At 39.4% G+C, this 15,039-nt stretch overlaps 1 protein-coding gene across 1 annotated transcript in view; it reads right to left on the reverse strand.

The window, feature by feature from the left end:
- Positions 1-2,827: 2,827 nt before the first annotated feature.
- The window catches only part of LOC104464674 (calcium-dependent secretion activator 2-like), a 23,220-nt gene continuing 11,008 nt past the window's right edge, over positions 2,828-15,039 (reverse strand). Inside the window, exons 2-3 of the mRNA XM_010077453.1 lie at positions 7,248-7,352; positions 2,828-3,802 (exon numbers count right to left, since the gene is read on the reverse strand). Coding sequence (XP_010075755.1) covers positions 3,632-3,802; positions 7,248-7,352 — 276 coding nt within the window. The 3' untranslated portion in view covers positions 2,828-3,631. The remainder of the gene's footprint in view (positions 3,803-7,247; positions 7,353-15,039) is intronic.

Consider the following 15,039-nt stretch of genomic DNA (forward strand, 5'->3'; position numbering starts at 1 on the left):
GGGGTGGCGGCTGAGGCAGTGCCAGGAGTGTGCTGAGGGTTTAAACACGAAAATTAAAATGTAAAGGCGGACACTGCTGCCTTGTCAGCGGGATTTTGCCGCGGCTGGTGGCAGTGCCTGGCTCCGAAGCTGTCACACAGGCCCTCACTGGCCTTCTCAAGCTTGGTGTTGGTTCATGGTTTCACAAATCTTGTTACTAAGAAAATACGTGAATTAATAAGAAATGGAATGACATTGGGAGTGCTGCCAGTTCCGTACCTGCCTTCCTGAGATGTCTGCTGTGCTGCTTGTCTAATAATAACTTATCAGATAAGTTGTGTCTGAGTTAATTTCTCTGAAATCACAAACATCTTGTAACTTCTTCATAGTTACATCATCTTTCATTTTTTTTACTATTTCCTTACTGTCTCAATCCTACTGTCAGACACATCTTTCAAGTACTGCATGCAAATGAAACTGCATAGCAAAGTGCTTGACATATGGGCTGTACATGTATATCACATTTCATGAAATTTAAGTAACTCAAACCCACTTCAAGCCACAAAAATACATACTTTTTTTAGGGGGGTTGGGGTTTTTTTGTTTGTTTGTTTTGTTTTTTTGAAGATTATGTCAGTGCATAGAAAGGGTTGTCTGCTTCCTAAGAGACAGGGAACTAAGGGGACTCCTCAGGCCGGCAGGCCCCCACCAGCCAGGGATGGTCCCACTACCCCCAGCCAAGGAGCAGGGCAGGCCGGAGCAGGGGGACAGCCAGGAGCAACCCAAAGTCCAGATTACTAACCTGTTTTTGATCGACAGCCAAGTCTGAAGTCAGTCCGTGGGTCAGGGTCTGGATCAGCAGGGTCCATCCATAAGCAAGCACAGGTGAGGCTGCAGCTGAGTGAGAGAGCAGCACTCCTCCTGCACTGACAGCCCGGGACTGGGCCAAGGTGGAGTCCCCGGGCAGAGGCTGTGGGTGGGGGTCCCAGGTGAAATTACTATAACCTGCTCTGTAATTGCCCAAATCAATAGGGAGAGTTGTTAGCCTTACCAGGAAACCCTTCTCAGTGTGGGGAAAACTTGAGACACAGAACAAGTCCACAGGGCACATGAGTGTAAATCATCATGTTTCCCACAGGGATTTTGGCTAGCAGGGCTGGGCAGATGGCTTGCTGCCATGTTGGTCTGTGCTGAAGGAGAGTTGGACCCATCACTTCCTGGGTTGTCCTGGTGACAGCCACTTCATCCCAGTGTTTCTAGTTCCCACTCTGGGCCCCCACACTATTAGTGATTTGCTAGGAACAGCATTCATTTTTGATATAGCTTCCTAGCCTCGTGTCAGCACCTTAAAAATCTCCTAATGCCTCCTTCTCAGGAGGCATGCACCAGCAAGCCTTGGCAGGCACTGCAGGGCCATCACGGTGACACCTGCCTTCACCTGCTTACAACTGGCTCCTCCACAGGGTCTCAGGGAGGTAAAGATGGTGGTGAGACGGTTAACAGGGGGATATTTGCAGAGACAAGATCTCTCTGGGCCTGACTAGCACTGATCTCTCTGCTTCATTGGGTTTGGCAGCTGGGCATGGCACCGGGCAGCCTGGCTTTCCCCGTACCCCACTGCCGGCTGCAGCCAGACAGGGGCTGAGGCTGTGGCTCCCCGCAGGCTACCCCTTACCCAGCCTGGGTTTGAGCCAGAGCCCCACCTGGCCCGTCACATGCCATCACCTCCCATGCACTGGCACAGTTAAGATGCGAGACAGGAAAGGGGCGTGCAGTTCTTTTACTACTGTCAAACCTAAACCAGCAAACCTGTCTGGGAGCCTGGGAATGGTGGAAAATAGTGCTGAGGCTCTCTGCTTCCCTCTGGCCCAGCAGAGCTGGCAATGAGAACACAAAGCAATGGAGGGGAGCATGCTGTGTGTGCCCTGCTCACCCCTCTGGCTGCCCAGCCCTGCTGCAGCCGTCCCCCACCCTGCTGCTCCCCAAAATGCACATTGCATTGCACTTGCACACACCTTAGGGTGAGGGGTGCTGGTACCCCTGCCCTCCCAGCCTCCGCAGGCACTGCTGGGCAAGCACTCACTTGGGGCAGGAAGAACTGAGGATGGTCTTCCTCACCAGCTCCCATTTCTGCCCTTTTGCTGAATTCACCTCAGCTGATGTGCAGATGAAGAGGCTGGTTTGCCACAGGAAAAAAATTGACATTTTGGGTGTCTCCCTGGAGAGCTAGGAAGAAGTGTAACTTTCCCTTCCCTGCTGGGCTGAGCTTCCAAGTGTGCCGAAAAACACTTTCCTTGCAGCTCTTGTTCTTAGTTCCTGCAGCACTGCATGGTTGCGACAGACCCCTGAAGCTCTACAGTCTGTTCTTGCAGGGAAACTTCATGCCAAGCTCATAAATCCTCAACAATCCATCAGTGAAGCTCTTCAGTGTAACACTATGGCTCAACAAGGACCTCGGCAACCTTCCTTATGTTTTTGGGCATCATCTGTGTTCTTTCTCATTTTGTCTACACAAACCCAGGAGTTAGTCATGGTCCCACAAAAACCCCCCAAAACCAAAAAACCTGCATTTTTCTTAAGTTGTGTGAGTTTTGGCTGACAGAAGACTTGAATTCTTTCCAGTTTATACTGAGGGCATAGAAAGACAGGCAGCAGGCACTGTCTGTCTGACAGCGTGGGGTTCTTGTTTGCTTTTTTTCTTTATCCCAGCATCATGTCCTTGGATATTTGTTTGCTACATATATTTGCTCTATAAAACATATATATATTTACTATAAATTGCTATATAAACTAAATGTAATAATCTTTCAAAAAACTTGTTCTCAGGAATCATACAACACTTCAGGTGGTTTGAAATACTGAAAACATCTTTTAATTGTAGAATTCTGTACAAACTTGGGTAGATACAGAAGTGGTCACGACAAAATGTGTTCTTATTGCCTGCAATTTTTCACAGAAATAGAAACATTGATGGCAAGCTTACTGACATCCAACATGATGAGATATCTTTAAACTTGCAAAATGTATAGACACAACAGCACTCCTAAGTAGTTTGTGTGTATTTGACTGTCCTTGAAGTCCTACTACTTACATACAAACCTCAAAATACAAAGAACAAAGATTAAGATTTTTAATGCACGTCACATAATAATGTAAAATGAAGCACAAAAAAAGGGTAAACAAAGTGTAATCCTGAAAATACACTATTTTTTAAACCTAGGGCACTGACTTATTCCAAGAATGATTTCCTGTATAGTTGGGTTTTAAGTGAGGCACACATTTTGTTTTCTGCACAGGACATCAATATCTGATGGAGGTACAAGAACAAATGGTAACAAACAAAAGGGAAAGAAACATAATCACAAGTGGAACTCAAACTCCATGCCAGTGTTCTCACAGCCCTAAGCAAAGCTATACATTGAAATATGCTACAACCACTATTCTCGTAAAAGTCCTTGGCACTTTTCCTCCGATAATCTTACTTTCAGTTTAAAAAAAAACACAAACGGAGCAAATTACATTTCTGCACCTATATAATAAGGCAAAACTATAAATGCAACTACAAGGACAAGGTACAAAAAAGCCCCAAGCCAAAGATAATCTCTACTCCCAGACCGCCAACTCTGAACTCCAAATGCTTGGTGAAATAATATCATCCTTCCTCCTCATCACTGTCTTTCATAGTAATGCCCTGAAGTCCTCCCGCGTCCGTGACTGAGACTGTGGCCTCCTCTACAGTCAGACGGCTGTGAACGGTATCGTAGGTTTTGCTGTTCAGTGTCCCCTCCAGCACGCCTTGCAACCTGAAGTCTCGGTAGGTTTTCTGTGTCAAAAATAAAACATCCTGAATTGGACTTGAGCAAGTCTAAGCAGTCTTCCACTATACACTGGCCATCTCTAGCATGCCAGCAGAACAGCTTAATTCCTCCTGCAGTTAGGGACCTATCATTTAGAGTTTGCTGAAGATTTTGCAGTCTTAGTTTCTGGGCTGCAGGAGATTTCCATAAACTCTAGGGACTCCACAGGCCACACTTTGATGGTCATTCCTTTAAGAGATTGTGTTTTGTACTACATTTCTACAACTGTATGCTGTTTTCTCAGTAACTTCCATTTGTCTCATTTATTCAATAAGAAACCAACAAATAATTTTTCTAACTGCATATTGAAATGTGAATTTGGCTACAGGTATTCTGTTGTTTCACAGAAAATGTAAATGTCTAACTTGTTCCCCATAATATTATTTTTTTGCATTTATCTTTACATTTATAAGCCAAGTGTGGAAAAATAAAATAAAGCTTTAGATTATGATCTATATTCTATTATGTAAATGTTTCTCAGGTGATTACTTCAGTCAGTCAATTTACATTCTAAGTCATCTACATTTTGCCCCACATCTACATCTTTCTGTTTTTTTTTTTTTTTCCCTTGAGAAAGTTTTGTTTCCCTGGTATCCAGCCTTCCTATGAACCAGCAGATATGACTTTCTTTTTTGACTTTCTATCAAGTAAGAATTCTCAGTGTAATAATTTTTTTCATTGATGCTATGCTCAAGTGAACATGTGAAAAATCATAATTTTTAAAAAAATTGTCACACATTTGAAATAGTCTTTGCTGAAGTTAGCCTAAAAAGCTTAAGAAGGACAAGTTGATCTAGCTAGTTTCTTATTTTGTGTACCCTGTTACTACAAGTTCCCAATGTTTATGGAAGAGACTATGGGAAAAAGAAAATGGAAGATAATTGAGGGCTATCAGGCCCATTCTTCTGCTGGGGGACACTGTGCACAAACCTTAGAGAAAGAAAAGAGTTGATCTTGTTTCACTTCTTTAGAGAACTGCAAAAGACATCTCTCAAAATGGGTAGCATTTAGCTGGGAGAATTTTTTCTGCCACTGTCTATGATGATTATTTAAACCTTGTCTGAATCACTGCAACTGAGATTTAGTTGACTTTCATAGGTCAGCCTCAGAGTCAATGGATGCAGCTTATGTTTTGCTCACACACTCCTGCAAGTACCGTGCCTGGTCTTTTTCAAGTATCACCATTGCATTCCCTTTTTATAACACTGTGCATTGAATTTCCTTTTATGCTGTTAACAGGTCCTACAGCAATTTCTTTCAGTTTTACATTGTATTCCTCCCATTCTCAGACCAGCACTCTGGGGTTCAGTCATGCTCTTCTCTTGACATACTTTTGCAGGATAATAATGTTCACTTCCAAGCTTAATTTTTCATTTCTCCCTAACTTTCCTCTTGGTCCTTGACCCTTCTTTAGTCACATCCCTCTGCATGTGTTTCAGACATCTAATGAAACCTTTATGCCATTATCCCTCAGTCCTGGCTTTAACAGGAACAAGCAATGTTTTCTTCTTCTGATCACTCTTAATAATGCCACTACCTTTGCTGCATCCAAACATGAAAAATAATCTATTTCTTCCTTGTCCCACATCCCTTAAAAATGACCTCCTACTTCTTTTTTGGAATATTTCCGAGAGATGACAGGGGCAACACAGCCTCCCAGTTTTCCCAAAAGCAAACAGAGAAGTCCCTCCATTCACTCTAGAGTTTGGAGGAACTGTGTCTCCCTAAGTGCCTCTCCTCAGCTGGTCTGCGGCAGTAAAAGCTTCTTATGATACTGTACTTGAACCATTGTTTCTGATTTCCCAGAGGTCTCCCATTGGATGACTTCCTGTTTTTCCCGTTCTGCCATCTTCACCCACCAAAGCACAGGTAGACAAGATTTCTGTCTTCTAGTACATTGACTGGTACCTCAATGACTGGCATTATTTTCTTCAATCTTCTGTATCCACAGAAGGTGCCGTGGAATAACACACTTGGAATTTATGTGCAAAGCAAGCCAGGTGTATGGGTACAGAAAAGCTACTGCTGTAACCAGGGCATTCCCATCATCACTGGGAGCCTACTGCTTTTGAACACAGCTGATCAGTGCGCCAGGATGCAGAAGGAAGGCTGGATGACAGTGCTGATCATTCACGTGAACTTCAATTGTATGCGAGCCTCTTCCTTTAACCTCGCGGATGTTATTTAACTGGTATAATTTAGTTTGCCCATTCTTAGATCTTACTGGGCACAGTTTTTGGATCCTATAACACTTTTTTTCCCACAGAGGATGATTACCTTCACTTGAGAAGAGCTTTAAACCTTTCACAAGAGCCACCCATTTCAACCACAAATAGCGAACTGCTTCTACCATTTTGGCACATAATATAATGATGAGCCAAATCCTGTTCCCAGAGAAATCAGTTAAGTCAAAAATAGCAAAGCTAAGCTGGGGTGGTTCCGGGAGCCATGATGACATCATTATTATGACTGTTTTCTTGCATCTCTTCCTCTTTTTTCCTTTTAACTACGGAATCCTGAAAGTTGTAGTTGCAATTCTAGTGTCCATGAGTTAAAATGCTTCTGACTTCACAGTCTTGCGTGAACTTAATGAAAAAATATTTTGAAGAAATCAAGGTCACCATTGACAGTAGGTGCTTTTAATTCCACGTTTATACAGATAAGAAGAATGTTCAGAGTTAAACAAGACAGAATAAAAAGGAATAAAATCTGAAATGGCTTTCTGTCTCTGGCCTAAGGGTATTAACTGAGATCTGAAAGGGAGGTAGGAGGAAATTTTCTTTTATGGTAGGTTAACCCATAATTGCCTATTGCAAGGTATTTTACACTTTGCTCGGAAGCATTTGACATTGGCCAGTGTAAATGACTGAGGACTGGACTGGAGGGATTGGTTTTCTATTGATACTTATCCCAGAGTATGAAAGATTAGAAAATGTTAAGCAATACATTGGATATTGTTTTGCAATTGAACCTAGTAATCACATGCACATGAGAAAGACAAAATAGTTACTTTTTAGGAGAATGGGGAAAATGGAGAAAGAATGGTATTGGGATTATTAAGGTAAAACAAAAAAAGCCCAGTAAAATGACAATAATTTATTAGGAATATTGTACAATGTTGCTGTACAGATAGCTCTAATCTGTTAAAATTCCTTGGAATAATTATAATTGTCACTGAGTCCAGAATGGAAGACAATTACTAGTGCACATATAATTAATATTAGAGGTTTTAATAAATTGTTGTTCTTCTCAAATTTGCAACTACTGTGGAAAAAAGAAACCTTAACCCGAAACTACATAAGCTTGCATCTCCTATTAGAAATTTTTTAACTTTTAGGGAATTATCCATGTTAACACTTCATCACTTTTCTCTCTTCACTATTCAGTCTAAGCCAAACACATTTTATTTACCTTCACTATCTTGATGAGAGTCTTCAGCTGGTAGGTGTGAAGCTGAAGATCTAATCTATCAGCCAACCACATGCATATGACTTTCATGGAGCTGCTATACCATTGCTGAAAAGAAGAATAAAAAAAAAAAAACAACAAAACAACCCACCAAACAACCCTGCAGTATTCATTTAACAGATTTGGTAATGAGACATAATGAAACACTTTGAAATGATCACGGATCAGCACTTGAAGTCAACAATGATATAATTTCCTGTTAAGAGAATTGCATGGGTCAGTAGGAAATCGAGTAACTTGACCTAGACTGTTCTTTACATGAATTAGCAACTGCCATTTTATCTTTCAGTTACAACATTTTCAAGCAAAACAGCGTTATGCACTTTGCTATCTGTCAGTAAGAATGGATATTAAATACACAAGTACATGAGAGGATTGACAGCTAAAACAGCAAGTGGAAAAACACAGGTAGGGGATCTTGAGAGAGATTTTGCTATATTTTCCAATCCAAACAGGAAAACAGCATCAAACATAGAATATGGAATCTGTCTTGCATTTTTGTTTTAAATAACTTCTTTATTAAGTAAAAAAAAAAAATCAGAAATCCATGGAAACTGGATTTAAGTATGATCAAAACACCAGTCCACCCCTCCCAAAATAAACACATTGAGGTTTTGTTTTATGTTAATTACTAATTATAATTACAGCCTACCTTATTTCCTTTTTATGTCTTAGGCATGGGTATGTTTTCACTCAAAGCTGCACAAATGGACGGGTAAGAATAAGCACTCTGCTGTTGGTGTCTATGTTACCACAAAAAATGCTCAACTCCAAATAGCCACTATAATAGTTCTTTCACATTAACTGGATTAGAAGAGATTTTACTAAACATAGTTGTAGCAGTTTTCTTCCCCCTCATGTAAGATACCATCCAGATGTCATTTAGTCAAACTGTAAAAAGGAAGGGATTTTTTTCTCTTTTAGTAGCAAGAGATTAAAAGAGTTTATGTCATAGCACTGTTTCTAGTCTCTTTCCCCACAGGGAAGAGGCTTAAATTCTTTTCTAATGTAATTTCCTGTGTCTTTACAAAACACACAGATATGCAAAGAGAGGAAACATTGTGCATATCTGAAAATGCAGCATGTTAGGCAAGGTATGCATCGTGAACTAATCCAAAGGAAGGATCTAACATCTCTCATGAGCCACCTCTACATTAACAAATAAAATACATATTGAAAAAATGAAGACAAATTACTGGCTACTGGATGTAACAAAAGACAAAAATAGAATTCTTTAATCAGAATGTAAGGTCTCTGGCAAAAGCTTTAAATACATACAATAAGTACAGGTAAATACTTTTTCCTTACAAGAAACAGTCTTATCTCATTCTATCAGTTTTAAGATAAGTTTGATATAAGAAATAGGATTTCCATATAAAAAGAACTTCAATTTATTTTGTTTAATGTGTTAAAATGTATTTTAATCATAAATCATTGGAAATAAGTTACTTTTAAATTTTTTAGAGTTTCTCTTATTAATGTACTATTTTATAGAAGTGAACAAAATCACCACACAAAATGCAGACAGCCGCACATTTCCTAGAAGTAGCTTGATTTATTTAATAAAATGTGGGACTGATTTGGTGTCCATAAAATATTGGCTTTTTATCACTGCATGACATTCTTAAGCTGTTTACATTATTTCACCCCAAACACGCATGCTGGTTTTGATTTCCTTTATAAGTACCTGTAAAATATTTTTAATGTGACAGAGTTGTTACTAAGTGGCAGCTGTAAACTATATGACAGGTGTTATGCGTATACAGATGTCTAGAAAATAAAACACAGTTGAGCTTATTCACTTGGGGAAATCTATCAATCTGGTAAACGTAGAAATTCATATGCCAAGCATTCTACCCAGAATATCTATTGTTATTTGCAATAAGATGAACCCAATTATTATATTATCACTCGGACTCTACAGTTGTTAATCTTCAACATAATAATGGCAGACAGAATGGATTTAGTAGCGGAGTTTTCTCAAAACTGATATTCTTCCATAAGAAAACCCAATACCACATCCACGATGCATTTGGTTTGTATTAAGGAGAAAGCAGAAGGGGCTCAAACTTGCTCACACGAACAAACAGGACTGAAAATTCTGTGACTGGTTTCCCCATGTAACACCACTGAACGCTGCCAGATCACTGAGAACAGACCCAGTCCCAGTTTTCTGTCAAAACGTGTTTTAAAGCCCAGCCAGATAACTTAAGATGGATGCAGTAAAAATTAGACTCTCCGTACATATCTGTGATATGCTTACATGCACTGAAAACAGAGATAAAAAATTGTAGGGAATGAATTTTGTTACTCAAATTTGTGAATGAAAATAATATAATATGTTTTCCTGACTAATTTTGATACGTTAAACTTTCAGTATAAATGTTTAATTTGTTGATTGTGAAATAATACTACGGTACTTGCTCCTCTGTCAGCATACCTTGTTCAGAAAAAATATGACTGCTATTGTATTAGAAAAAGATTATTTTGAATTGTCACAGTATTTTTAATAAAAATCATATCCAGTATATTTTTAGAGTCCTCCTAGAGGTACTTGCACTAGTTTTGAGAACTTAGTATAGGCTGAAGCTGCATAAACATAAATCTGCTGGACTGCATAAGAAGAAAAGTAAATATTTCCCTATTGCTTCTTTTGGAGCCTGTTACAATGCACAGCACTGCAAATGCCTCTCAGAGGTAGAATCCAAGGCCACACATTTTGACAACCATGAACATGTTATAGAGGCAGCGATGCATCTTCTGTGACTTATGGGAATCTACTGCAAAGTCAAAAGCTTCAGCGATTAGATAACGGTTCCGAGATTACACAGTTTTTAAGTAATAATAATAATAATAACAACAACAAAGTCCTTCTAACTGTTTTTAAGAAAAAGTCACTTTCCTGCTAGTAACAACAGCACTGAAAGGACTTGCAGTGACATCTTGCAGATGTCAATGATATATTAGTGCCATAGTCTTTGCTGTTATCTATGCAAGAATAAAGCAGTACGTGTATATTATATATTTTTTTCACATCAGCACATAACAGCAGCCAACCACTTTAACAAAAAATATGTTTGCCTCCCTATTTTCCCCTCTCTTCTTATTCATAGCTCATCCAGCTCCTGTAAGGGCATGCATTACTCACTTCATTTTCCTGAGATACCTCTTTTAAAGTAAAAAATAAGAGAAAAGGAAAGGCTAGGGTTGACTCTGTGAGACCTCTGTATTTATTCACACTTATTGTGCATGACTGTAGACTGGTAAATCATATTAGCAGCCCGTCTCCCCATCAAGCTGCTACTTGCTTTCCAGCCCTGGGAAGGTTCAACAAATCAACAGGAGCACGGAAAACAGAACATCAGTCTAATCTAGTGTTTAAGGTGAAGTTTTCAAACCCAATCTAAGAAGATCTTTAGAGCAAGCAACAAGCTGAAGGGCTCAGAAGGTGGTATTGACAATGAAAGAAAAAGAAGCGCAGCACTTGTGCATTTTTAATAACAAGAGGGTCAACAAGGACACAGCTCCCTCAGTGCCAATAGTTGCCACACCAGGGCTATAAACGCTCTCAGTTCATCAGATTTCTTAAACAGTTCATCAGCTTTCTTAAACACCCTAAACCCCCTCAGCGGACCTTTAGTCTTAAATTAACAAACCAAAGCAATGAAAGAGGGTGCAGCTTGAATGGCCAGCATTGATCCCCAACGGGGCTCGGAGCGGCTACAGGCACTGAAAAACTCGCTCCATTGTCGGGAGGAATTGACAAACCTCCTCGCCTAAATAGTCCAGCTGAGGCAGGCTGGAGGCACGCAGCTGTAAAGGGCTCCCCTCGCCCCGCTCCCAGCGCTCACAATGCGCCAGGCATGAGCTCTTTGTCAGGCCCAGACTCTGCAATTTTCTAACAAGGATTAAAGTTGTTTCTCGGCAGGGCCAGTGAAAAGCGATTTAGCAACATACCGTGCTTTCTTCAGGCAAGTTAAAGAGAAGTAGTTAAGGAATTTCATTATTCTGTTGACTGGTGGAAATACAAAACAAATATATTAAATATTCGCCACCTTTCTGGGTGCCTGAGCTATAACATTTGCAGAATGGTTCAATTAAATATAACACTTATCGGCTGAAAGCAAGCCCTTCAGATTCATTTTTGAAGTTTTATAAAAAGGTGCAGCTGTTTGCCACCTGGAAGGAGGCTCAATACATACTCATACACAATGCTTTAGTCCTTTTAGGGCTGGTATCCCTGACGCCTGGGATGCGAGACCCCGTCAAGTTTCTATATCTTGCCTGCTCTCGATAAATGGGCACTGTCAAAATGCTTTTTTTGGTTAAACATGGCAGGGGGAACAGCTTTTCTAGGAACAGTATTTTATCTTCCTACCGAAGCCTTTATCACACTATTGATCAGGAACGGCATCATCGCTCGGATGACAAACAGGATGTTTTTACTTCCTCCAGCTCTACTTTTCCTACCAGGGACAATCATAAAAAGTATTATTTTCACTGAAGAGATTGTTACATCAAAGGCAGCATAACCTAAATTGTATAAGAAATACTATGAACATGTTAAATATTAAAAGCTGAAATGCCTAGTTTTTATTAAAAGGCAATACTATTATATTGTTTCAAGATTCTGATAGCTGTAAATAGTAGTATGCCAAGGAACTTTTAGAACATTTAAAAAATGTTAAATGGTGAAATACATTGTTCCTTAAAAATGCAAACACAAAAAGTTACAAAAAAGTTCCTGATTTAAGTTTAATACTTTATTTTCCTCTTTGTGAAATATGAATAATCACACTGACTTCCTTTGTTGAAGGTTAGTGATAATGAGGGAAACAAGTGTTATTTCTAGTGTCTTTGAAAACACTCTGAGGTTTAGAAGTCATAGCTGAATTTTCAAGTTTAGGTATAGACATAATCCACTTAAATGAGGATTTTTACCTGCGCAGTGCTGAGTTAACACACTCTTCTGAAGGCTGGAAAGCCTCAGTAACTCTTAAAAAAAACCAAACCTGGGGAAAGATTTCTCAACCTGTGGTCCACCACTATACATCAGAAGGTATGTACACATAGGAACATCAGAATAAGAAATCAAGTCAGAAGAAGTAATTTACATTCAAAATATCTTAATATTTTTGCAGAAATGAAAAATATTTAGTTGCAAACTAAAAGCAACAATGAAGCAACTTTGCATAACATGTTTATGCTTTTCCCTGAGGTTTTGGTAGACTTTTGATGAAGAAAGCCTGAGAAATTTTTGAAAGTTGAGGCAACTGTAGGTAGACATAAACAGAAAATCTAATGTATCAATATGTAGAAATTTTGTTTGTACTCTCTTTCCAGCCTATCAATTCTGATTCCTGATATGGGTAATCTATGAACTGGTTAAAATACAAATTTCTTCTAATGGAGGAAGACCAGAATTTGTTGACTAGTGACATAGTGCCCTCCCACCTCTCCCTCCTATATTTTCACTTCTCTGAGAGGAACAAATTATCTACCCAGTGACTTTTCTTTTCTAGATTGCACTGGTCATAGATGTACACCAGTCTGTGTTGCACTTCCAGTCACATTTCCAATGAGAATAACTGTGTCAGTGACCATGAAAATGAAGGAACAGAAGCTGGGGAAACCTGAGAGAGGAGAAAGCTCTCATGCAAGAGCTTTCCCATCCCACTATCAGTTCCATGTGGCTTCATGGTGACAGCCACCGCCCTTCTGGGGCACATTATCCAACCCCACACGGATGTGGTTTCTCATTATACACAGCCTCACAGTGCCACGACATAAAATGTTGAGCTGGGCTTGACTCTGAGCACCCAAGTTTCCAGTACCATCCCTGAAAAAATACTCTCACCAACATCCAGAATTTTGCCTTTGTGGGAAATCCATGCAAAGCAAAGGTGTTTTTTTTTTTTTTTTTTTTTTTTTTTTTTTTTTTTCTGTGCGTGTGTGTGTCATCATTATCATTCTGAATCCATAGAGAATTTTATGTTTTTGAGATGTGCTTCTACAGTAGAGACAGTAAGATTCGTTTGGTAGAAATGGTCAGTTAGCAGGCCTCTGACTGCAGAAACAGAAATTACACCATCTATCTCTAGATACAACAAAATTTTCAAGTACACTCGTAGCCTGGCTATTCTTACAGCTATCCTAATGCTTCTGGCTGTTTGGTTTTTGGCAAGATAAGAATCTTTCTGTTTAAGACATCAAAGAAGTCTGTATTATTTCCCTGAAACATGAAAAAATTTTCCACCTTTTGATTCAAAGCACTGGTATGACTGGAGAAAAAAATTGATGTGGCATCAATTTCACAGCAAAATTAATATAGGGGGAAACATGTGACATTATGACTGTACTGAGAGTTAGAATTCTATGTCCCTTTTATGGGCACTGATTGAGCATTACTTCACCTTCGTGTTCACTTTCTGTGTATACTTACTGTATCAGGACACATTACTTTTATTGTTATTTAAAACATACAAAATACAATCAATAGAAATATTAAAACTGAAAGGGTACTTTGATGTACTTTAGCTTTCATCCAATAATAGTATATAACATTTAATATGCAGACATCAAACCTGGAAGGCTTAGGGGGCTTACTTTTGCATTTTCTTAAATATTCACTATTCGTTTTGGTGGTCATCATGTTGCCACTACATTTATTCCTTTCATTTATTTTTTTTTTCCCCTAGGATTTTTAATTTAAGAAAAACTGAAAGAAATTAAGATTAAACTAAGCACAAGTGGAAATTCCATGGAGTTAGCCTTGTTGGAACTGTGGGGTTGGCGGGCAGTTCAAACAAATGAAGCCTTTTTGCTACACCAAAAATCAGATGTTTAAAAGCCCTCAATCTGGAAAATGCAAATGATTAAGTCAATATTAAGTGTCATATGAAAAACTCTCAATTTCGCTGCAGTTCCTTCCCACATTTTCATTCAAGGACCTGTCCAAAAGTTCCCCTATTGCTGTATCACTCATTTCTGCTGTAAGGCTCTCAAGCCTCATGTTCCCTCACATGCTCTTTGCTCGGAGCCCCTGACACATATCTCTTCCACCCCACCAGTGTCTTATGCTTCTAATGCCCAGCATCACTTATCAAGGCATCTTCCTGGAAGTGTCTCAGGCTTTCATCAAGCTTCCATGTTTTGCTTCATCTTCTAGGCCTGAAATGCTAGGTCAAGTTTTGAACTTTATTTTGGGAATGTGCAAAAATTTTCACAGCCTAAATTACAGCTACACCTACTGGGAAAGGAGAATTGAGAAAGAAACCACATACTACTGTCTGCTTCAACACTCATACTTCTTGTGATAACGGGATCAGGACCAAGATTTCTTTGGCTTGGTCATTTCAAATTACAAACTCTGTTTGGGTACAAACCACTTTTTCTTTTTCTTTCTTCCACATTTTGTGTGTGTGATTGTAGATTTATTAACTTGCCTTTTTCACCCTTGCTTGGCCAAGGAAGAAAGGTTTTCTTCCTTCCAGTGGGACTCTTCCTTTGATTCCCTTGTACCTTTTTTGTGCCATTACTCCAATGTACCTCCGAGGGAGCTCAAAAACATTATTTTTTCTTAAGAATGACTAATTGATGAAACAAACACTTTAGTCTCTAGTCAGTTTCTTCCCTGCCTATTTGAATGAAGGATTCCCACTGCCACTCCCAAAGCCATTGGGAGAAAAGGGAAAGAAGCTCAACAGAAAGAAGAGCCCAAACCTTGACAGAAAGA

The sequence above is a fragment of the Pterocles gutturalis genome, unplaced genomic scaffold (genome assembly GCF_000699245.1).
Source record: "Pterocles gutturalis isolate BGI_N339 unplaced genomic scaffold, ASM69924v1 scaffold45003, whole genome shotgun sequence".
Taxonomy (NCBI): Eukaryota; Metazoa; Chordata; class Aves; order Pterocliformes; family Pteroclidae; genus Pterocles; species Pterocles gutturalis.